Raw genomic sequence first — 27,257 nt, forward strand, 5'->3', positions numbered from 1 at the left:
TTAATGGATAGTCAAGACAACTGTTTAACCCCTTAAAAAACACATGATGGAAAAATTCATACTCAAAAAAAAATAAAAAATACTCGTTTTCTGGCACTATAGTGCCCTGAGGGTGCCCACACCCTCAGGGACCCCATCCCGCCAGGCTGGGTGGTGAGGAAGGGGATAAAACTTACCTTTATTCCAGCGCCGGGCGGGGAGCTCTCCTCCTCCTCTCCGCCTCCGATCCTCCCTTTCGGCTGAATGCGCATGCGCGGCAAGAGCTGCGCGCGCATTCAGCTGGTCTCATAGGAAAGCATTTACAATGCTTTCCTATGGACACTTGCGTGCTCTCACTGTAATTTTCACAGTGAGAATCACGCAAGCGACCTCTAGCGGCTGTCAGTGAGACAGCCACTAGAGGATTTGGGGGAAGGCTTAACCCATTTATAAACATAGCAGTTTCTCTGAAACTGCTATGTTTATAATAAAAAGGGTTAATCCTAGAGGGACCTGGCACCCAGACCACTTCATTAAGCTGAAGTGGTCTGGGTGCCTAGAGTGATCCTTTAAGGGTTTAACCTGGAATTATGCAAGTCAATTACACAGTCTTTATATCTTTAACTTATTTAAATTATAAATTATATATATAGCCAACCTTTTGACTAGCACATCAAATATAGCTAAAAGACATGTACACAACTGTATTATTTTGTGCAGCTCTTAATGTTATTTTGTATGTACATAATGAACACTACTTAGTGCTGCTATTTTCAATCTTTATAATCAGAATGTGTTGAAAGTGAAAGATAGCAAATGTAGATGTTGTTATAAAACTGTGTAATAATATAAGCTTACCCAGGATTTGCATATGAATATCAAAACTTCAAAATCATTTGTAGAATATTAAAAGGTATATGTATTACTCACAAGTAAACTATTAGTTTGGTGAATATTGAAAAGGTATAGGTATTACTCATGAATAAAATATTCATTTGATGAATACTAAAAGGTAAAAGTATTACTCATATGTATTTATAGATAAAAAAATTATTTGAGCAGAGCCTTCTTCACTGTTAATATTTTTTGTATGTTAACTACTTGTTGTCAGTTATTCCCATTCTATGATTGTAAAGTGTTGCATAATATGTTGGCGTTATATAAATAATAATAATAATAATAATTTAATGCTGATACCTTGTGTGAGAGACACTAAGGAGAGAGGAACGAAGACCAAAACAATTGTAGATATTAAAGTTGCACTGCCATGAGAATGTTAATTATATTTCTTTATTTATATATCAAAACATTCTATTCTTTTTAGAATGTGTGTTATTCTATGAATTGTGGTATTAAAGTATTTTATCAATTCTATTTTATTTAATTGTTATTCTTACTCTTTTCACATTGGTGTTCGTTCACCCGGTTCAATGCACTTCAACCTTACTAGACTCTTTTAACCACAACTAAAGAAGCTAACATGGTTCACATACACAGACACATACTAACATTCATAGACAAATACTAACATTCACAGACACATGCTATCTACAGCAAAGAAGTGGGGCTTACAATCAGGATACAGAATGAGCCTACAGCAGCCAGGCTTGTTTATCCTGGAACCATCTAGAATATCTCAGGGAAAGCACTCTTCATTTAAGGTATACACGCTGGTTTGAGTTTACAGTGCCTACACTGGTATTTTATATAAACTGAGAATTACATGAAATGACACAAATACATTAATACACTTGCATCCATTCACAGACCCATACTAACACAGATCCAGTCACATTATAGCATGCATAAATAAACACACTTACCATCATTTTCACAAACTCTAACACATATATAGACACACACATATACACTTTAGCACACATACTTGTACAAATACATAGAGACATTTTCAGACACATACACATTATAGAATGCAAACACAAACTGTACATTAGCATGTATTCATAAACATAGACAAACATATATACACTATCATGCATGCATAGACACACACTAAAACACATTCATATGAATACACGAGCATACATACACAAACAACAACACAATACATACTCTAGCACACATACATAAACACACGATTGCATATATACACACTGTTGCACACATACAGAGACTCACACCAGTGTTTATCCATTGACACACACTAGCACACAATTAAGCATACACACTAGCATAGTTTCTTAAACACATATTCGTAGATTCAACGGGCATCTACTAGCAGATATCCAAAGGCACAAACTAGCACATGTCTATGCACACTGCAACACTTGCATACACACTCACACACACATATTATAGTACACACACTAAGACATATACATAAACTCACTCAAACTGCTCCATAAACAACATACGCCCCCAGACAAGAACATGTACCCTGTTTGCCATGTCCAGAGTTCATGCCTCATTTTATAAAGGGAACTCATGTTTTAATGTTTAATGGTTAAATTGCTTTGTATATGTAGTGATTACATATCAGAATTAGAAACAACATTTGTCAAATTGCCAACACAACCGTAGTTGACGTGCACACTATTGCTATTTATTGAAAAACTAAATGGATAAAACATTTTGTCCCTTTTAGAATATTTGTGTACTGTGTTGCAATGCATTTAAGTTTCAGCATTGCACTTTCATTGTTGTTATTTATCCGAAATCTTTACTTGTATGGATTAATTTGTTTCTCTAAGATCAATGTGTCTAGCATTCCTTCTCCCTGAGGTGCTGTCTGATTATCTTACTTAAATTAGTGTATGGGTCACTTTGTAACATTTAAAATTCCCCAGACTTGATCTTTTTCAATACCACCTTAATTAACAAGGAACAAATGCTTCTAAAATTTTACAAAATAATCATTAATCATAACTGAGTTGTAATTATTTGTAAATAAATAATTGATCAATATAATTGATAAATAATACCAAAACATTTGCAATAACGTGATTAGAAAGTATTCTAAAATACAGCCATACTTAGCAAACTGATACCATAAATTACAATCTCTTTCTAAAATAAAGGTCAAATCCATTAGGTCTGGGGTGCCCAGAGGGTAGATCCCAAGATGTTTTAAAACTATGGTTCCCACGATGCTTTGTCATTTTAAAGGCATGCAAAGAATTAAGGGAGTAGTAGTTCTACAACATCTGGGGATCTATCTTTTGGGGACCCTTGCTTTATGTTGTCTATTCTCGGAAGTTCAATATTTTGATCACCTATTGGAACAAAATGAGCTGGTCTCTTGAAGGGACCACAGAAAATTCAATCTAGACAGACCAGTGTCCTTGATAAGAATAGGCACTTTAATATGAAGTAGCAATGTTTATGCTAAGGCAGGCAATAACATTGTTCTAATAATTTCTTATTAGCTATTTTTTTTTCAATGTGGATTTTATCACTAATGCCTTCTTCAGGTCAGGTCATCAAGAGCATCTGGCCGTAGATACATTCTAAGTACAAATTATCTACAACTTAATAACAAATATGTTGGAGTATAGATCCCGTGTCTGCAGTCTTATAAAAGTCAGAATGTCTCTCGTGGTTGTGATCAGGAAGCCACAAGAGGCACTTATTCGTGAAGACTTTCAATAAAATATTTATTTTCACCATGGCTGATACTTTGAGCAGTGATTCGATCTATGGATTGGACAACTCAAATTATCCAGATGGATGACTCGGAAGAGGAAAAGCAACTTCCAAATGGACTTCTAAAAGGACTGTTCAGTGCTAAATAAAATGTTATTAAAAATGTTTTGCTTTTCATTTTATAGATTGGGGGGTGGCATACTCTAAACCTGAATAACGCTAAGATAAAAATACATATATTTATAATGTTAAAGTGTTCTAAACTCTAAACAATGTTACTATTAGACTCTTGAAGGCAAGTTAAGTAGTGCAGATGTCAACTGGAAATTAGTTACATTTTGTTTTTTAAGTACATATACCAATAAACCAAACATATTTTTTTTGTTCTAATGTTCGTTGTATTGAATTTTGATTGATGAACTTTTATGAAGTATTTTGTGTATACATTTTGGATATATAATTCTAAAAAATATGCAACACATTATTTTACATTGATTGATTTTTTGGGGTGGTATAGAGCACATTTGTGTTTAGTGTCTTTTAATATAGATTGGCAGCAAAATCATTTCATATTCTTTTTTATATAAATATAATATGTTTCAAAATAATATGCAAAAAAAAAGGATTGCATATATTTATTAACTCTTAAATATAAACTTTAGTATAACTCTTTAAATATTAAGCACAAGTAAAAGCAACATATGCCGCAGAGAACTACATTTATTTGTATAACAAGTAATGAAGGTAAAAATAAATTATAAAAAGAAATTAAAAAGAAAGCTAAAACATACCTCCATTCCAGCGCCATAGAAGTTCTACCAGTAGCCTGATGCTCTTTTGTTGATATCACTTACTCTTGGAGACTGTCGGCAACGCAATCTAATAGGAGGACATGGGCAACATGTAGGTAGGTGGTGCCGCCATTGAACACCTGTCCCCACCAGTTTGTACACTGTGATGTTGGACGTTCAATATGGACAGAATTGATATAAGCAAGCCCAGAATAATATATTAAAACTTCACATTTTTAAATAAAGCGTCTTATAAATATATACAAACATAGATGGTTAAATGTTCAAATATCATCAAAGAACAGTGTTGTCACTCAAGTAACAATAGTTTGAGGACAGTTATCACATATACCTGCAACTTTGCTGCATGATAAATTAACGCAGTACATATTTAATGAGAGGAGTTACAAAAATAAGAGTTGTGAACATGGAGTAAAGAAATGCAAATAAACACATCAAAGTTTTTGCTAACTTACACTAAAAAAGTTTTTAAAAAAAATTGGACTGTGTTTAAATGGGAGTATATTAACACATGTGCCATATGATAAGATTTAAAATGCCAGCCACACAGTTTATTTGGTTTATGATTTATATGCTAAAATTATATTAATAATGGATAGTTAAAACTGGTGTTACTTCTCTGTAAGTGAAAGTTTCTCATATCCTCACCTAGTTAGCTCAATTAAAGTATTTCTTAGGGTGAGCAGTATTGCAGAGGTAAGTAAAAATCATACCTACATTCCTTGCATGTACAGATCGTGCTAATATTACCTAATATATGGCACTGCAGAAGTTGATTTACGTTAAATGTACAGGTTTTAATTACCATTAATTAACATGGTATGCCTTGACTGTGCCCTGAAAGTAATGATGCCCTGTGAATTGAAAATTAAATTAATGAGCATTTTAGAAAAATAAAAGCATGAATGCCTTCTCCAATTTCTTAAGTCATGAGACATGTGTAGATATATTATATATTGTTCATGAATATATTTGCAAATAGATGTGCAAGGACGTCTCTAAGGACTATGGAGGCTACTTCCTTCTTCAATAAAGGGACTATAGTCATCTTGGTTTCAGCACCTTTATTATTATTATTATTATTAGTGACATTGTCATTGCTCTTATGACAATGCAGGCAATTTCAACAAGTTAAATTAGATTATCAAGACTATCATAACCCAGTAGGATGCAGGGAATTCGACTGCTACTGGCAATGTAGGAACTGATCTAAGTTTCAGAATGGAATTCTGTTTTTTCCTGGGGTGAACCACAATGGTAACATCCAAGTACATCCAAGTATGCATTTTGGGACCTCACACAGTTCCCCCAGTGTCTCTTCCATTGTTCAAAACACTCTGCAAAATCCATGGTTGGAATTGCCATCAGATGAAATCTCTTCCATTTCAAGGGTGATTTTAGTTTTGGGAAAAGCCAGAAGTCGCAGGGCACAAAATCTTTCAACAGATTCTCGACCATCTTTGAAGCATTTTAATTCACTCATTGCACTCATTGAATCGTCCCCGAAAGCCTTCTGAATCAACTGAATAGTTTCTGCAGATGAATGTTCAAGCTAAATACAATATTTTATGCAGATTCATTGTTCTACTCACCCATTCATTTTGAATTCAACAGCCTCACAGTACACATGCTCACTAAACAGTGTCTAGCACCCCCACTGACTAGTACAATGAAGTCGCCATTGGTCACGCATGCACATTCCAGTCAACTGTCCTTGTCTGCCGGTTATATTGATTTTTCGCAAACCGTTCTCGTCAAATTAACAATGGCTGGACTTTTTCTGAACAGACCTCGTATATTTGCAGCAAAGGAGCTAAAGAAAGGTATGTGAGTCCAGTTCAGCAGTCAGATCTCACCTCTCACAATTCAAAGATAGCTACTGGGTTGTTCAAACATATTAGAAGTGACGGTTACCTTCCAAACATAATGGGAAACTGGTAACTAAGATATGATATGATGAATAGATATGTTATAGAAAAATGATATAGAGAATTAACATGTGTATTTTTTTTTCTCCACTATTAACAGAGTTTTTTTTTTGTGTATCCAACATTGTCAATGTTTACAAAATCCAAAGAAAATGTATATCTAACTAAAAAAAATAAGTCTGAATTGGTTGATACAGTCATACATTATATATGTATATATAAAAAAAAAAGAATACAAAGTTTTATAAAAGTGAAATATTATATTCTCACCCAGTTTTGGTAGGGAATAAGGAACTTTGAAGTAATCTTCATAAAATTCCAAGAGTCTCTTTGTGATGTTGAGGGCATAATCACCAGACCCTCTTCTGATTGCATCAGGGCGTGCATACAGTCTCACCTAATAGAGAAAGATAGATTTTTGTAAATTAATTGAAATACCTTCCACTACAGGAACAAAGTAAAAGAGAAACCAATCAGCAAGTGCACTTTCAAATAAATAGTAATATTGTTTAGTTTTTTGGTTTTTTTTTTTGTATTAGCACCAGCTTGATTCATCCAAAAGAGCATTGCAATATATACTTTTTTCGGTTGCCAAAAAAGGATTAACCAGTTTACAGTCAAGAAAATATTTCAAAGGAATTATTTAAATGTGTTTGCAAAAGATATGATGCTGCTCTGGATTACTAAAATGGTTGTCATTTTAAATGGAAATAGGGTGTAACAGAATATTTTAAAAAGGAATCTTTTTTCCGAAGATTGAAAATAACACTTAAAACTTAAGAACAATAATAAAAATAATAAAAAAAAACAGGAAACTAAGGATACCAGGTTGGTTGTTGTTTTGTTTTTTTTTCGTACGTACAAGCTAGTTACATTTCGGATTAAAATACTGTTGTTATTCTACTATTTTAAATAATTTTACAAATGTAAATGTAAGCAGTCCGGGTGTGGTGCAGGTTCCCAGGGAACCCTTGTTGGTTGTCAAACCACACTAAAACAGTTTGACTAATTGATGTAGAATAGTAACAGGGCACTTTTGGCACCATAACCACTACAGTGGGCTGTAGTGGTTAAGGTACTTGCAGTGTGTTCCTTTAATATACGTATAATATTTGGAGATAATACTGTTTACGATCGTCTCCTGCTGCTTTGATCGGAGAGTGGAATGTTGTCCCCATAATTTACTTCTCTAATTTACTTCTACCCAGATCATAATGATATTTTCAGCAAATTAAACAGATTTTAGTTTGATATGCACTTCTACAAGGAAACTAAAGGATGCGAGTAACGTAGTCACAAACCCATAATCGATTACCCATCAAAGAGACATTGTTTTTGTTTGTGGTGTATTTAAACATTTCAGTAGTGGATGAAAAAACAACAAATCACTTCCAAATATATTTACAGCTCTAGTTACACAGAGAAATATATAGAGGGGATATTGCCAGCTTGGAATACAGCATAATTATAGACATGCTCTCTGCATTTAAGCAAGAGCAGTTGTTATATGATTAGCCATGCCTTTACTACCTCCAGCAGAGAAACTATCATCAATGGCATTCCATTTGTAAATACTATCTGGAAACAGATCAACCCAGTGCAAAACACAATGGCATTAAAAGCATATATAATAATAAGGCTCTTAAATGTATTTGCATTTACAACAGTTCACAGCTGGATATAGCATTTTACTGATATTTCACAAAGCCAAGCTCACAAAGATAATTAAAGGGACACTCCACTGCCCAAATATAAAACAAAACACACTGTTTAGTAGATATACCCCCATGGAAACATACATGCATTCAATGATTTTTTTTTTCATTGGGGGTATATCTGAAAAAAACAGTTTGCACATGCTGCACTTCTCTTTTTTAAAGCCTTTGCAAGCCCTCCCCTTTTTCCCCAGCCCAGACTTTTTGGGACTGTCCAACACAGACATTCCAATGCAGCTCAATGAGAAGTCTTTCCTACGCAGGTGCTCTAAGCAATTGTTACCTTGAGTTTAGCTCTACGGAGTTAAGCAACCAGGAAGTAACATAACCTGTTGTCTGCTTGACAGCCATTTATAAAAGTGTCATTTTTTTATTGAAATCTGCACGTTTTGTAAAATAAAAAAAGAGGACACACTCTTCACATATAAAGCATGTCAGCAAGGTACAGTGCTTTGTGGGTTTGGAGTGTCCCTTTAAATGTATGACTGCACTCAGTATGTGGTGTATTCACCAAACTTTATGATGAAATGGCAAGAAAATTGCAAATGTAGGCAAAACTAGATGGATTTGAAAACTTCAATTTTAAATGTGACAATTTTCCATAATTCACTGCGTCAATATAAACATCTATGGATTGTAGGATAAAACTTACAAGGAAAGGTTAAAGGATCTTAACATGTATAGCTTGGAGGAAAGACGGGACGGGGGGATATGATAGAAGCATTTGAATACATAAAGGGAATCAACACAGTAAAGGAGGAGACTATATTTAAAAGAAGAAAAACTACCACAACATAGTCTTAAACTAGAGGGGCAAAGGTTTAAAAATAATATCAGGAAGTATTACTTTACTGATAGGGTAGTGGATGCATGGAAAAGCCTACCAGCTGAAGTGGTAGAGGTTAACACAGTAAAGGAATTTAAGCATGCGGGGATAGACATAAGGCTATCCTAACTGTAAGATAAGGCCAGGGACTAATGAAAGTATTTAGAAAATTGGAGCAGACTAGATGGGCTGAATGGTTCTTATCCGCCGTCACATTCTATGTTTCTATGTTCTATGTTTCTATCTATTTAATCTCATAGTGATCGTAAAGAACATTATCTGTGTTTATAGCACCAAGACATGGCTAGTAGTCACCCTAACCTGTTTCTAAACACTTAGTGAACAAGGTGTCAATGTTTGAATTTCACTTCAGGCTTAAAGGAACCAAAAAATATAAAAACAAGCCGAAACAGAATATACAACAACACTAACTAACTAGCTTGTCCTTCAGTTATGGAACTAGTACTCCCCGGGGCAGATTTATCAAAATATTGTGTTCTAAAAAGTGGAGCAAAAATGTTAACTGGGAGGAATCACCAATGGTCTTTACTTGTCGATTCTACTGGTTTCTATGGTGATTGCCCTGCTTTTGGAACTTATAGTAGTACAGAAGACTGATAATTATCCCCACTGTGTCAATAGGGGTATCCGTTATACTTCACTAATGAGATTGAGATAAGACTACACCTGTGGTTGCTATAGCTCACCTACATGTTAAAATTAGCATGATTTTTTTCTATAATAGCACAAGTTAAATAAAACCTGTTTGAGCCGTGAGAACAAACTAAATGCTAAGCTACTGAGTTTTTGTTCATGTTCTGTGTTCCCATATAGCTACATTATATCCTACATTATATCCTACATGTTCATAATATTGCGAATCCAGAGCTTGATAACTGTCATAAATGTTTCCGAGCATTATAACCGCTGACAACACATGACGCGCGGGCTCAGGATGTTTAAATAACAGGCGGATCATGTCATACACATTAGGGGTTATTACAAAGTTGCATATAGAAAATGGGTGCTATGTATTTACAGTTGTCATTTAGATTAGTGTTTTAGCATTGTATGCGTTGTGGATAAGTGGTGTGTACATGATTTGAGTGATTATGGGTTGTGTGTAGTATGACTGCACTCTCTGTTAGCGATGACTGCTGATGCATAAATGACACATAGCAGGTGATGTACAATCCAGAGGGATACGCCATTTTGGGCTGGCTCTTATATTCTTTGAATTAGGCAGATGAAAATAGAAGAAGGAAGAAAAAAATAATAGAAGAGGTTATACGCCATGCAAAAACTAAGAAGGAGAGACACGCACCAAGGCACCCGCGCTTTGCTCAGTTTACCCTGTGGATGCACATGCTATGGACTAGGGACTTCATAACATAAATATGATCTGGCAAACATAATCAAAACTGACATTACATGTTGACTCCAATATAAGGGTAAAAACCAGCAATTAGACAAATACGAGGACCAATCATCAATCACGGAGGAGTTAACGTATTCAGAAATTATTTAGTAAGTGGTGTAAAGAAATCATTTTCACCAAGCTCCAAGTCTGCAGCCAAAAATATGCTTTAGAAAATATGGACCGTTCATATAAACAAAGAATTACCGCATTTAACTGAGAATGTATCATTCCATTTACCGTTTCTCTGCTAGTTGGCAACTTTCTAAGTCTTTTCTATCTACAATCTGCTTCTGTTATTTGGAATGTAAATAGCATTTTGGTCATCTAGACTATTAAGCCTTGTTTGAACAATATATATCTTATAAATATGCTATTATTTATTTAATAATTTTCCTCTACAAATGGATTTATCTGGCTGTTATTTGCAGGATAATATGGAAGTTATTTACCCGTAATAATTATTTTTGGTGTATTTTTGTTTGCTTTACACTTCTTGAATATTGTATTTTATTTTATTATGTGTCTATATATAAATATATTTCTCTCTACCTATTTATCTACACACATACACAAACCAAAGTGTAGATGTCGCACATTGCTTTAAAACTGTATTTTGAGTTTGTTTTTGAATATTTAAGTCAAATAGACAACCAGGGAAACATGTTATATTAATTGATCTTGTGTTCATCTTTTACAGTTTAAAATAATTACCATTGAATATTAAAACACAATGTAATAATAATAATAATAGTCCTAAAAGCATTCAAAATTGCTTTCTCTTCTCTAAATATGAGAAAAAACACATACGAAATATAATTGACTCCACACTTTAATTCTTGGATTAAAAGTGTCATTCAAATTAAGAAACAGACGTTGTTATTTAACACTATGAAATGATTCTGTTAGCACCCTTCATGCTTATTTAATGTTATGATCAAAACTGAAGTTGGTAGTTATGGAATAATCATTGACTATCAAAACTACTTCTCATGGTCTTTCCATTATGCTGAGTAAATTGTCAGGCACTGACCAAATGAAAGTCACATATAATTTTTGCATAAGAAAATTAGTAGAAGCCAATGGTTCTTGGATCCACTTAGCTAACAATGGCTGCTGAAACTTTCAAAACCCTTGTATGTAAAATAAAATTATTGCATATTGATCAGGGCTTAAAGGGACACTCCAGGGCCTAAATAAAAAAGTAACATCCCTCTTTAGTAGATATTCTGTCCAATCACAGGCTTCCTAATGCAGCTCAATAAGAGGTTTTTATAAGACAGATGCTCTGGGCAGTTGCCTGCCTCTTGAGGTTATCGTCACAGAGCTAATCAAACCAGGAAGTAAAATAACCAGTTATCTGATTGACAGACAGGAGGGTGTAACCAGGTTCATTTATGAAATTTTCAATTTGTGTTGAAATCTGCACTTTTTAAAAAGTTGTAAAATTTCTCAGCAAGTTGAAGTGTTTTATGGGTCTGGAGTGTCCCTTTTTAAATTCCACTTGCCACTAGACATTAGCAAGTGAAAATGTATCTCTGCCAAGTAGAAATCCAACCCTAGGGAGTGTGCAATGTACTCTCCAGGCATGAAGGATAGGTCTTTAGATTTTAGGCCTGGTTTATATTACTTAGCATTGTCAAAGGAAACATGTTTTCTTTGTCTGCTGCTCATTTATTCTCTACTTTCTGCCATTCTTTTATTTTGCATTATGAATTTTATTAGGTTGAAGTTATTTTAATTCAGAGATTCTGGTGCCAGGAAAAAAGGAAATCCATCTGACATTGTTCTTCTGATAAAGTTTGTAAACTAAGCAGCAGTTTGGGCAACCCATGGCACTGTAGTTGGGGATGATGTTAACAATACTTATTCATAACATATTGATCTTCAAATCAATTATTAACTTAAAATCTCCACCCTTTAGGTCAGAGGTCAGGGGTGGGCTGGTCATTTATATATTAACCTTTGCCCATTTACTGAACCGCATAGAGAAAAGCAGGAGGTCATTAGCTAATCACAAACATAATTTATCTGATCCCTGCATAAGCGTTGTCAGGATACCCTTGATTACCCTTGATTACCATGCACATCTTTACATAGAATTATGTCATACTGCTGTAGGCCGGTTAGATGGCCAACAATCTTAGATGTCCTCTTAGTGGTCATTTATCTCCAAATCATAGAAATTAAGGTCAAGCATGTGAAAAAAATAACATTTGAGTTAAATTAAATCTATAAATGTGTCATCAATTTGCCTAGCAAAATGTCCATGTGAAATGTTATTTTCCATACTATGCCCCTATGCTATTTTTTCCACAAGAGAAGCAGTTTGAAGTTAGCCAAAAAAACAAAACATATTCCATATTAGCAGGTAGTTTAAAAGGCAACTATTGAGAAATGTTTATCTCACTCCGATTAGAAAAATGTGTGTATAACTGATTAGCACCTCCAGAAAATGCATGCATTAATACTAAACAGATGACATTAAAATAAAACCTGTCAACACCATTCACTTCATGAATGAACATTGACTACGAAACCGAATACAGAGAACATCCTGTGCTGAATATTTTTGGTTATGAAAGAAATTGGAGACAGTCAATTGTAATATAAAACAACGTCTACAAATTTAGTAGACAGAAACAACCAACTTTAAGATACTGGAACACTTGTGCTGCATACTTTGTTTGTCACAGCGTTCGACTGGGACTACTTACCACATGAAGGTTCGTAAAAAAACACTGCATTCCTAATTATATCGCTCTGGTTGTTACTGATTCCATTATTTTTACATAATGTATATGAGCATATAAAAGAACTCCGTATTCCTAATTACATATACCAGTTGTTACTGTACTCATTCCCTCAGTGCATTCTTTTTAGATGGGATACCTTTGAGAATGCATATCATCACTACTAAACTAAACTTCCTTCTCTATTTGTAGCTTAAATTGTTTTTTATTAATGTTTGTGTTTGCATTTTTTATATAGCAGTGTAAATGCAATCTTTTTATATATGGGTGTGGTATGTACTGTAACTATTTGTTATATATATATATATATATATATATATATATATATATATATATATATATATATATATATATATATATATATATATATATATATTACCATTTTATATATAGATGTGGTACTGCAATTATTTGATTTTTAATTAATTTAGATGTTAATGTATTTTTTTCACAACTTAAATGTTACGTGCTGTGATTTTTTTATATATCCATATATCTCATTTTCTTTTTTTATGGCTTCTTTTAAGAAAAACATACCATACACTTTTCATCCCTTTACATAGTATATTTACCAGTGTTTAAAATGAAAAATTCTAAATCAGTTTGTTTCTGTCCCGTCTATTAAAATACATTTATAATACTACCAACACCTATGCCCCCTTCAAGAGGGTCCCCAGCACATTAAAGGCATACTCAAAGGCATATTAAAGCATATATAAGGCATGTAACACCAGCTTGGCTTTTTTTTACTTTTCCGTAGTGCTGTTAGAGAATCACATTTCTCTAAAGATTCACCTTAATGCGGCACTATCACGACAAACTTACCTTTCTCCTATTGTTTCCCCTTCTCTCCCTTTCTCAGAATCTGTTCTTCTTCTCATTATTTCTGTTTTTCCTATGCTTGAAAGAACTCACCCTTCTCTTTGACACAGAAAATGGAGCTTACTTAAGCTCCTCCTTTGGTCATAGAAAGTCATGCGTAGGAAATATCCATAAGACAAAGTAGTCCATACTTTATCTTATGTTTTTAAAAAACTATATCAGAAATGAAGAAAAGAAGAACAGATTCTGACACAGGAAGAGAAGAGGAAACAATATGAGATAGATAAGTTTAACGTGACAGTGCCGCTTTAAGTCAGCACATTTCTTATAAATGATGGCATGTGACTCATGTGTGTTATGACTGCATAATAATCTTTGTATTTCTGCCTATGTATAATGTATGTCATTGAGCTTGTCTGTGATGTGTTTATTTTATTCTAGGTGGCTCAATCTGGCTGGGTGGATGTGGACCCGTGATTGGGTAGATGAATGTGACTGGATTAGTGGATGAATGTAAGTGCATCGGTATGTAGCTGGATGAATGACTGTGGAATATTGGATGTGTAGCTAGGTGGGTTACTGTAGCTAGGTATTTTGGTATGTGACTGGGTGAGTGTATGTGAGTTGTCAGATTAATGAGATTGGGGGAGTGACTGCCTGGTTGGTGGTTGTATGTGATTGAGTGGTTTTAAAGGGCTATAACTGAGCCATCCCTTAGACTCTTGTACTCTCAGTGATCTACAACCTAGTACCCCTTACTCTTTACCTTCCTTTATATACTGCTCCCACACTCACAGTCTGACACCTACCCATAAGCATGCAACCTTAAACCTACTTACACCTACACATACACACATTTTCTTACTATACTCATACACTGATGACTATCCATTGTGACACCTAAAATATATACATATACATAGACTATTTTACCTTCTTCTACACACACTGACACTTACACACATTCATGTATTTTCACACTGACACATCAAAATACATGTTTATTAATATAGTTTGTAGCAATAGAACCCATCATCTAAAACACATCCTAAATTACTGCTTCCTTCAATGTCTGACCCTGATATAACACCAATAAGGCAGACTCACTGTTCTTATGAGTGGCAGTCATGTTTAAGTTGTGGAGATTGAGTGGAGGGGAAGGGACTGCACCCTAGTATACCCACAGCACAAAGCTGGTGACAGGGGTCACTGAGATGTGACCAAGTCATATTTATATATATATATGGAAAAAGTTTAAAATAGTCTGATCACTATCAAGACTTAATGAGAATTGGGCCTTAATAAATCAGGGGCACAGTGGAATTTATTTTATTTTAATGTTTTCTTGCACTAATATTTGTACTTAAAATTACTCTATCCAATTGTATATTGATTCTATTTCGTTGTTTGTTTTTTTCACCACAAATTCACCCAAACTAATAGTTTTATTTCTGTGTAACATTTATCTGAAATTAGACCTTTCCATTATTAGAAACATCACTGCAACATTAATTGATTTAATTTATAAATAGAAAAAAAAACAATCTGTAAAATAAAACTCCTGCTTGTAGACTTAATCTGTCGTGCGACTTCTGCATACAGACACAGACATACAATAAATGTCTAAAGATTGGAACAATGAAAATATTTTAAAATCTAGTGTTTGATAACATCCTTTTATTTACTTTCATTTCCTCAAATAAACGTATTATGCTTCTGATGGGAATCATTTGTACTTTTTTTCAGACTTTATTACAACAAAACACTTTGTAAGGGAACAAAACAATCCAAGTATTTCTAATTGATTTTGGTCAGTGACAATTTGCACAAAAGCATGAGCCATAAACAATTTTTATGATAAAAAATACATACGTTACATACATAAAATATTTATCATTTTGTGTAAACAAACTTAAGAATACACACACCATAAGATGATACCACCATTCCATTGTAGTCAAAAGATATCATAAGGCAAAGTAAGGACTACTTTTTTTGATGGTAAATACCTAACTCGACAAAACTTGACAAAAGGCTGAGTTATCGCCATCAAGTTTTATTACTTCCAACTTCTATCACCAACGATGGTTGTAAGAATAATACTTTATTTCGCTAATCGCGAGACTCCTGCAACCTCGGGGCATCCTCCACAGACATCAGTGTTAGAGTAAGGCACTGATATGGGCTCCTTGCAGTTGAAGAGACTGGAACTGAAAATCAAAGATAGTGACAGCCATTGGGGGAACTGCAAAATATGCAAAGACTCCCAGAAGATAACAAAGCTGCTTTAACCCCTTCAGGACGGAGTCAATAGTGCACGTTCTGATCAAAACAAAATGTAAACAAAAACTGGAATTTGCGCTATATGTCTGTTCAACCGTAGTTCCCCTCTTTCAAATTATATGCACCCACACTTATTATATATCATTTTGTTCAGGAGAAACAGGGCTTTAATCTATCATTAATTATTCATATATGGAACATAATTTATTATGAATAAAATAAAAAAAAGGATGAGAAAATAAGGTTTTTTTTTTAAATTTGTATTTCCGTCTGCCATTTTAGCTGTGAATGTCATAATACTGTTAGGTTTTACTGCAAAAAAATGCGCATATTTGTAATCAGCGATGTCTCACGAGTACAACAGTACCCCCCATTAACAGGTTTTATGGTGTTTTGGAAAGTTACAGGGTCAAATATAGAACGTTCCATTTTCAAATTGAAATTTGCCAGATTAGTAATGTTACCTTTGAGACGGTGTGGTAGCCCAGGAAAGAGAATTACCCCCATAATGGCATACCATTTGAAAAATTAGACAAGCCAAGGTATTGAAAGTGGGGTATGTTTAGTCTTTTTTAGTAGCCACTTAGTCACAAACACTGGCCAAAATTAGCGTTCATATTTGTTTTTGTGTGAAAAAAGCAAAAAACTAATATTTGGCCAGTGTTTGTGACTAAGTGGCTACTAAGAAAGACTGGACATACCCCACTTGCAATACCTCGGGTTGTCTACTTTTGCAAATGGTATGCCATCATGGGGGTAATTCTCATTCCTGGGCTACCATACGCTCTCAAAGGCAACATAACCAATCTGGCAAATTTCAATGTGAAAAAAATGAAATGCAAGCCTTACATGTGACTCTCTAACTTTCCAAAACACCATAAAACCTGTACATGGGGGGTACTGTTATTCTCGGGAGACTTCACTAAACACAAATATTAGTGTTTTAAAACCGTAAAACATATTACAACAATAATATAGACCATAAAAGTGCCGTTCGCTTGTAAAAAATGCGAAAAACTTCACTTTTACTTAAAATATCATTGTTGTAATACAATTTACCAGTTTGAAACACTAATATTTGAGTTCAGTGAAGTCTCCCGAGTAAAACAGTACCCCCTATGTACAGGTTTTATGGTGTCTTGGAGAGTTACAGGGTCAAATATAGTGCTTGCGAATTAAATTCTCTGCACTTTCTCCCTGTGTTGTCAGGCATGTCAATCAAATTTTAATTAATCAAATCACATAATTACGTTAAAAGATTATTTAAATATACACGTAGAATTTTAATATATATGAGTTTATACGTATTTAAATTCTACGTGTATACTAATGTAATCTTTTCTGTAATTATATGTATTTATCTATATATATATATTTGCGGTTATTTGTATTTTATACAACGATAGATATATATAGAATGTCATTCTAAGTGTATTTTGTTACCGATATATATATATTAATAACAAAATACAGTTAGAATGAAATTACATATGCATATATAATTTATATTAAATTTTGTTTCAATATTTTATTTATTTATTTTATTATTTTATTTATTTATTATTTTAATTATACGTATTTATATATAATATATATATGTACATCTATTATATATAATATATATACATATTATATATATATGTAACGTCATTCTAAGTGTATTTTTATATTAATTTATATACTTATATTAATATTAAAATACACGTTGCATGACGTTACATATATATAATATGTATATATATTATATATATAATATATATACATATTATATATATATTAAAATATATTTAATTTATTTTTAAACATGTTTATTTTATTTTTTTTACACCTCCTACCAGCAGGGGGACTGTCTGATATTTCAAACAGTCCCCCTGCTGGCAGATCCATAGCCAGCTATAGGGGGCCATGTGATCGCTCTTTGAGAGCGATCACATGGCCCCCGGGGGCCTCATTTGCCGGAGGGGGGCTGCCTGGGCTCTCAGGCAGCCCCCCAGAAGAGGATCGCGGCGGAGGTGAGTAGTTGCTGGCTCCTGGGGGCTTAAACCGTTACGGCGTTCCATGCCGCCGCAACGGCTTTAAAGCCCATTTAAAGCGCGACGGCATGGAACGCCGTAACGGCGTTAAGGGGTTAAGCAGAGTTAACACCAACCTATAAAATATAGACCATAACAGAAAAGTTTAATCAGGTTTTTTTTTTTTTTTCATTGCAGTTATTTTAACTTACATTTTGTAAGCTGGTTGTCAGATCTCCACAACTTGCTGTTTAGTCTCTAGACACCTTTGTTTGAATTTCCTATTGTTTCTTGTTTGTTATAATGATACTTAGACAAGAGACTGTCTTCTTTCTGTCTCAGTGTTTTGCCTTTTTTAACATCAGTCAATGAACTGAAAGATATCTGAAGTTGTTTCGCATCCACAATACTTGCCATGTCAGGATTACATATTCACCGTATGATGCCATAACCCAATTTCCTCTATAAAGATTACCTATTGTGTCTGTACCTGCTAATAACATCGAGAAGTCTATTCGAATCATCTTTCTATTGGTGTAAAAGATTTTTTTTAAATAAGTACCACATAATTACATGAGGATATGAAACAAGCTCCAGCATATTTATTGTCATTGCATTTAATGTCAGAGCATGGGGAGTTGTAAATCAAGTGCCATATTCATTTTCACTTCAAGAGGTATTTAGCAGGCAGATAATATTACCTCGTCTAATTTAATAAAAATTACATTGGGTTGAATACAGATTAGAGAGACCCTCCAATTGATCTAGCATATATTTATTATGGAAAAATAATTCCACTCAGAGACACCATCCTTTATATTACATGATAAGTATTTTTAAGAAAATGTTAAACTTTGTATGAGTTGAGTACCAGAGACTAGGGTATGTACTGTAATAAGGCAGATCAGCTGATATTCTGTTTAATATCTGGCAACAATCTGAGCAATTTCCTCAAACTCCCCCAAAATATATGTGATATCAGGCTCACACATCATGAGCAAATGCTTTGACAAATTTCTGTGATGAGCTCTCACAGACGTAAAAGGAAAAATGCAAACAGACCTACACCTATAAGCAGATCTTAAAAACGGTTATATGATAATCAATCAGAATGGATACATATAAACACATTTCTAATGTACTGTTATTACTAAAGTTGTGAAATTCTCTGTGTTTCCTGAGCACATATAACATGAAGCGTGACATTTTCATTTAATACCCATTAGCATAAATAAGTTATAGGTACATAGCTACATAGGCTGAAAAGAGACATGTGTCCAACAAGTTCAGCCTTTCTCACATTTTACTTTTGCTGTTGATCCAAAAGAAGGAAAAAAAACAAGTCTGAAGCACTTCCAATTGTGCAACAAATTAAGGGGAAAAAATCATTCTTGACCCGAGTATGGCAGTCAGATCTCTCCTTGGATTAAGAAGCTATTACACCACTAATAAAAATGTATATCCCTGTATATTGTGTTTTTGTAAGTATTTATCCAATTGCTATTTAAACATCTGTACAGACTCTGATAAAAACCACCTCTTCTGGTAGAGAATTCCATATCCTTATTGTTCTTACTGTAAAAAAAACCTTTCCCTTGTCTTACACTAAATCTCCTTTCTACCAGTCTAAATGCGTGAAGTTTTACTGTAAGTCAAGGAAAGCAACTGGAGTTGTTATATCACTTGTGTTGCGGTCACCGGCCCGCCGAGCCTCACGGTCGTGCCCGACCGGCACGACCGCTCCGACTACACGAGCTTACCTGCTCGTCGGCGAGCCGGGAACCGCGCGTGTAGTTCTTCCGGGCATCACGCCCGAATCCAATATGGCGCCGACCACGTGGTCGCGTCTATGGATAGCCCCGCCCCCGAGAATTATACTAACGTGTGCGTGACGTCACGACGTCAACGCACACGTACGTTCTGGGGTCAGAGGTCGCCCTCTGACCAATCATAGCTTAGAGAGGGGTATTTAAACCCCTAATTCACCCTAGTACTTTGCCATGTCGTGGTTTCAGTTTCCTGGTTTCCTGAGAGTGCTGATTCTGTGTTTCTGATTTCCTGGTATCCTGATCCTTGGCGTTTCCCTGGTTATTCTGATCTCTGGTTTCCCTGACTTGGCTTGTTTTATCGGTATTGAGTATTTTCTGGCTTCCTTGACCTCGGCTTTCCCTTTGACCATTCTCTGTCTCTAGCGTATTAGTCCGGCCATTCTAAGGTCCGGTTTACGCTCTATCCTATTATTTTCCTTTTCTTACTTATGTATATGTTTACATAAGTTCTGCGTGCTGGACCACATTACTAGTTGTGACATTACGACATGGCCATGGATCCTGCAGAACTATGCAAGCATATGATCGCATGTGAGAGTAGGGTGGAGGATATGGACCACAGGTTAGACCAATTTGCCCAGGCATTTCAGACCTTGCTCCAGAGGACTGCCTATTTAGAGGTTCCTCCGGTACCACCTGTGGTTCCGCCACCTGTAGTGGTTCCCGTACCACATAAACCACCGTCCATAACCTTGTCACCGCCCCCTCGCTATGGAGGTGATTCCAAGGAATTCAGAGGTTTTTTAAACCAAATTGAATACCACTTTGAGGCCTCCCCAGGTTCATTCCCAACAGATAGATCTAAAATAGGCTATCTGATGAACCAATTAACAGGAAAGGCCTTAACCTGGGCTAACCCCTTATGGGAAAGTGGTGACGCAGTAGCCCGTGATTACAATACTTTTCTTACGGCCTTTAAGGCTACGTTTGAACCTAAAGGCAGGGAGAAGAACGCTGCCAAAGCCCTTATGAGAATCAAGCAAGGCAGTCGTTCTGTAGCCGATTATGCAATAGAGTTCAGGACATTAGCATCTGAGGTTGATTGGACCAATAGTGGTCTGGTGGCTGCTTTCTCTGAGGGTCTAGCTGAGAGTATACAAGATGAGACTGCAGCTAGAGACCTTCCGGTTAATCTTAACGAATTTATTGCATACATGATAGACATTGATAACCGGCTCAGAGAGAGAGAGAAAAACAAACAACGTAACAGACGTTCTAATTTGTCCATAGCCCCTCGTTTCTCTAACCCAGTGGTGAGTAGCCAAACGCCTCTTCCGGAACCTGAACCCATGCAATTGGGTAGCGCTAAACTCACTGAGGCAGAGAGACAACACAGACGTAACGAGGGGTTATGTATGTATTGTGGCAAGAAGGGACATCTAAGATCGTCATGCCCGGTTCGGCCGGAAAACTTGCACACCTAAGGCACGTACGGGGACCGACCTTAGGTGTGATGTATATGTCCCCTAAATTGACTAAGAACCGTTTCCTTGTCAAAGTAACCTTATCTTTCAAGAACACTACTGTTCAGTGTGAGGCTATGATTGACTCTGGGGCAGCGGAGAATTTCCTAGACAAAGAATTCTCTGCAAAACATCTCCTGCCCTTAAGACATAAAGAGAAACCTATAGCAGTCGAGGCCATTGATGGAAGGCCTCTTACCCAGCCTTTCATCACACACGAAACTCTGCCAATCACTGTTTCAGTGGGTATTCTCCACTCTGAAGAAATGACCTTTCAAATTATATCTTCACCTACAGTTCCGATAATACTCGGTTTCCCTTGGCTCCTGAAACACAATCCACATTTGGATTGGATTGAAGGAGAGATTGTGAGTTGGGGTGAGAGATGCAAAGGTGTTTGCTTTAAGCAAATCCCACAACCTATTGGCACCATTAATGTTCCTGTTACACCTCCCTTGACCACACAAATTCCACAGCAGTATATGGATTTGAAAGAGGTATTTAACAAGGTCCAGTCAGAAGGGTTACCTCCTCATAGACCTTATGACTGTACTATAAACTTATTACCAGGGACTATGCCTCCCAAGGGAGGAGTCTATGCCTTGTCCCCCCAGGAAAATCTTTGTTTGGAGGAATATATTAAGGATGCTCTCAGAAAGGGTCATATCCGTAGGTCCTCCTCACCAGCCGGGGCTGGATTCTTCTTTGTCTCTAAAAAAGAAGGAGACCTACGCCCTTGTATTGATTATAGGGGTTTGAATAGGATTACCATAAAAAATGCCTACCCTATTCCCCTTATATCAGAGCTATTCGACAGATTAAAGGGAGCTCGAGTCTTTACCAAGCTCGATCTCCGTAGTGCCTACAATCTAGTCAGAATTAAGGACGGTCACGAATGGAAGACCGCATTTAACACCAGAATGGGACATTACGAATACCTGGTTATGCCGTTTGGATTATGTAACGCTCCAGCGGTATTCCAGGATTTTATCAACGATGTCCTAAGAGAGTACCTTCACATGTTCGTTCTAGTGTATTTGGACGACATTCTCATCTATTCCCCAGACCTAGAGACACATCACGAACATGTGAGAATTGTACTGAAAACCCTGTTACAGAACGGCCTTTACTGTAAACTGGAGAAATGCCAGTTTGACCAAACGGAGATACAATTCCTTGGATACGTTATATCTCCGTCTGGTTTCCAAATGGATCCTCGTAAACTGGAGGCAGTCTTACAGTGGCCATTACCCAAGGGCCTTAAAGCTACTCAACGCTTTATAGGTTTTGCGAATTACTACCGCAAATTCATAAGGGGATTTTCCTCCGTGATTTCCCCTATAACCAATTTAACAAAAAAAGGAGCAAATTGTATATCTTGGCCCAAAGAAGCAAGAGAGGCATTTGAACGATTAAAATCTTTATTTTCCTCAGCACCTGTCCTGACCCATCCTGATACATCCAAACCATTTATCCTAGAGGTGGATGCATCAGAGACAGGAGTTGGAGCCATTCTGTCTCAAAGAGAGAGTCCTGATACGCCTTTACATCCCTGTGGATTTTACTCTCGCAAACTCACACCTGCAGAGAGGAATTACGACATAGGGAATAGGGAACTTTTGGCCATTGTACTTGCCCTTAAGGAATGGAGGCATCTCTTGGAAGGTTCCAAAGAGCCACTTTTGATCTTTACTGATCATAAGAATTTGGCTTATATTGGGGACGCTAAGAGACTGTCCTCTCGTCAGGCTAGGTGGTCATTGTTCCTCTCCCGATTCAATTTCGTAATTACATACAGACCTGGTACTAAAAACACCAAGGCAGATGCTCTTTCTCGGCAGTTTGAGACAGATGAAGTTCCGGAACAGGTGATATATCCTATTGTACCTCCTGAATGCCTCATTGCCACTACAGTTTCCGAAGTGTCTTCTCCACTCTTCTGTGCCATAATAGCAGATCAAACTCAGGCACCTGTGGGAAAACCTCCGGACAAACTGTATGTGTCACCTCAGTTTCAAAAGAAGGTACTAGATTTGTTCCATGACAGCCTCACAGCGGGCCATCCTGGAGTCCATAAAACTCTCTCTGCCATCTCCAGGAGATTTTGGTGGCCTGCTCTTAGAAACGATGTCAAAGATTATGTTGGGGCATGTCAAATATGTGCTGTTTCTAAAGTTCCTCCCAGGTCACCTCCTGGACTATTACAACCACTGCCCATACCTGGTGCTCCATGGACCCACTTGGCCATGGATTTCATTGTGGATCTACCCAGTTCAAACGGGTTTAATACAGTCCTTATGGTCATTGATAGATTCACGAAGATGGCACATTTCGTCCCACTTAAAAAATTACCATCTGCTCAAGATCTAGTTCAAATATTCTTGAGAGAGATCTTTCGGTTGCACGGTGTACCCAAAAGCATAGTATCTGACAGAGGTACCCAGTTTGTTTCTAGGTTTTGGCGTTCCTTTTGCAAACAATTGGGCGTCGAACTCTCCTTTTTGTCAGCATATCACCCTCAAACAAATGGAGCAGCAGAGAGGGCGAATCAGTCTTTAGAAGCCTATTTACGTTGCTTTATAAATGCCAATCAATCTAACTGGTACGAGCTCTTACCCATGGCTGAGTTCGCCAGAAACAACGCCACTCATGAATCTTCTAATCACAGTCCATTCTTTGTTAATCAGGGTTATCACCCCACTGTTTTTCCTTCTGCATTCTCAGACACAGAAATCCCCGCTTTGAACACCCGTTTAGATTCGATTCATGATACTTGGGATTCCGTCCATTCAGCTCTGCAAAAAGCCTCATTACGAGCGAAGGTCCAAGCTGACAAGAAACGGGGCGCTAATCCTGTCTATATTCCAGGTGACAGGGTGTGGCTCTCCACAAGACATATCAAGCTTAAGGTCCCGTCCATGAAATTTGCCCCTCGGTACATTGGTCCCTTTCGAGTTACCCAACGTATTAATCCAGTGACCTATACTTTGGCACTACCGGCTCATATGAGAATAGCGAATACTTTCCATGTGTCTCTGCTCAAGCCCCTTACTTGCAATCGCTACACAAGGGTATCCACTCCTCCTCCGCCCTTGGTAGTGGGTGATCAAGAGGAATACGAAGTCCGTTCTATCATGGACTCCAAATTATCCAGAGGTGTCTTGTCCTATCTCGTTGACTGGAAGGGTTATGGTCCCGAGGAACGTTGTTGGGTTCCTGCTGACCGGGTCCATGCGCCCCGTCTTATCCGGTCGTTTCACAACCGCTTTCCTCTTAAGCCGGGTCCTTCCCGCTCGGTGCGCGGTCTTCGAGTGGGGGGTACTGTTGCGGTCACCGGCCCGCCGAGCCTCACGGTCGTGCCCGACCGGCACGACCGCTCCGACTACACGAGCTTACCTGCTCGTCGGCGAGCCGGGAACCGCGCGTGTAGTTCTACCGGGCATCACGCCCGAATCCAATATGGCGCCGACCACGTGGTCGCGTCTATGGATAGCCCCGCCCCCGAGAATTATACTAACGTGTGCGTGACGTCACGACGTCAACGCACACGTACGTTCTGGGGTCAGAGGTCGCCCTCTGACCAATCATAGCTTAGAGAGGGGTATTTAAACCCCTAATTCACCCTAGTACTTTGCCATGTCGTGGTTTCAGTTTCCTGGTTTCCTGAGAGTGCTGATTCTGTGTTTCTGATTTCCTGGTATCCTGATCCTTGGCGTTTCCCTGGTTATTCTGATCTCTGGTTTCCCTGACTTGGCTTGTTTTATCGGTATTGAGTATTTTCTGGCTTCCTTGACCTCGGCTTTCCCTTTGACCATTCTCTGTCTCTAGCGTATTAGTCCGGCCATTCTAAGGTCCGGTTTACGCTCTATCCTATTATTTTCCTTTTCTTACTTATGTATATGTTTACATAAGTTCTGCGTGCTGGACCACATTACTAGTTGTGACAACTTGATTATGTTGTTCTCTGTTTCCAGTTTCACTCACGGGTTCTGTCTTATTGACTCCTGTCATTAAAAGGGACATCATATTAGCTACAGGCACCCCTATATTTTCCATTTAAAGCGGCTCTGTCACAGAAATAAAATTGATCTACTCTACTTTCTGAGCACTCTAAAATAACAAGGAAAAGCAGGGACCAATTTAGTCTTTTCTGTAGTAGCCAAGTTGATAAAACTTGACAATGGATAGAGCTTAAGCAAAGTTCTTTTTCCGCTACAAGTCTAATGTATCCATAGTCCATCAGTACAAACAATCTCACAGCAGGGAAAACTGCCGACAACATGGATAGAGAATAATAATATGGTTTTGCCCAGATATTGATATTCAGCATGAAGAAAAGATAATAAATATCAATAAAGGTAAGTGGAAGGGGATGGAATACAATTAGTAAGATACAGGAGGCATAAGGAAAAGAAAACCAAAAGCAAAATGGATGTTTTCTTATGAAAAGTTTTTAACGTTGACTTAAAGTTTGATAAAAAAAAACAAGTTCAAAAATGAAAAATTCAAAACCCTTTCAGCGTTTTTCACAATTCACTTACAAGCACACAATCGCAGTTAAAAATTCGTTAAATACCTCAAAAAAGTGTGAAAACAAAAACTCAACATCAAAAATAATTGTCTTCTTCCCGCTGTAGTAGAATTTATCAGTCCCAGTCAGGATGTCCCCTGACTGAGAAGATTTTCAGGCTGTACTGAAATTTGCAGAGATGGAGCAGTAAGAACTTGGTTTGACTGACATATCCACCTGTGTTCCTGAGGCTATATCCTAAAAACTCCTGCTTGAGAGCTCGAGAATGGCTTTGAAATCCAGCCTTTTCAGATTATTTTGTATAGATCACACGTACCAACTAGTAACATGACCTCCACAGTCAAAAGATCAAACATGGCCAAAAATTATGCATATGGCTTTGAGGTTTTATTTTTATTAATGTTAGATTCCAACATCACAAAAGTCATCCAAATATTCTGAGCAAAGCAAGAATCCCATGACTCTTGTTGTGTTATCTATCTATCTATCTATCTATCTATCTATTTATCTATCTATCTATCTATCTATCAATATCTTGCTGTTGTAATTTAATTTGCAAATTGTTGCATTTTAGTAAATTTAAAAGGTCGTCTAAGCATTATAACTACTACAGCATGTTGTTGGGGTTATGGTGCCAATAGTCCTTTAATGCTGTCCTGCACTATGTAGTATAACCTTTTTCTTAAAAAATGATTTAACACTTACATGGGTCAATTGGGTGCTTTTGGGCTGACTCCCTCATCAGATAACACCATCTCTACTTCTTCATTAGTCACATAATTCCACCCGTCTTTGGATTCTTTCAGCCACTGAATTATATCTAAATAAGGATGTAATCGATATAGGTAATACAGAAGGGGGATTTTAACTTTAGTTTTTACTGAATAAGGGCCAGACCACAGGTGTTTGAGAGAGGTGAGACATTTCCAGGAGAGTGGAAGAGGACTCCTGTCTGTACATGGTATCTCTTTAATGTATACTACATTCTGTAGACATGTTTATTCTGCTGTGGTGAAACTAGGGAAAATGTCTGTCAAGAATTATATATAACAATTTTCTCATGTTTTCCCTGACATGTAATTACTTAAATGTATTAAAATAAAATCTTTATATTTATGGATAAATGTCAGGATATTCTTAAGTAAAAACTTGCAGCAAATTTATTTTGATAAATTATCTTTGTCTTAATGCCACATTGATGAACAATCGTTGAGCAAATAAACCTCAACTGTTCTCTTAACTTGTCATTGTGGTTTTCAAGATATATTGTGTCCTGCTTATAAA

General features: G+C 36.6%; 1 protein-coding gene across 1 annotated transcript in view; it reads right to left on the reverse strand.

Annotated features, from left to right (window-relative positions):
• Positions 1-27,257, reverse strand: part of TRHDE (thyrotropin releasing hormone degrading enzyme) — a 768,585-nt gene that overhangs the window by 499,179 nt on the left and 242,149 nt on the right. Inside the window, exon 4 of the mRNA XM_063446120.1 lies at positions 6,593-6,719. Coding sequence (XP_063302190.1) covers positions 6,593-6,719 — 127 coding nt within the window. The remainder of the gene's footprint in view (positions 1-6,592; positions 6,720-27,257) is intronic.

This window comes from Pelobates fuscus, chromosome 3 (genome assembly GCF_036172605.1).
Source record: "Pelobates fuscus isolate aPelFus1 chromosome 3, aPelFus1.pri, whole genome shotgun sequence".
Classification (NCBI taxonomy): domain Eukaryota; kingdom Metazoa; phylum Chordata; class Amphibia; order Anura; family Pelobatidae; genus Pelobates; species Pelobates fuscus.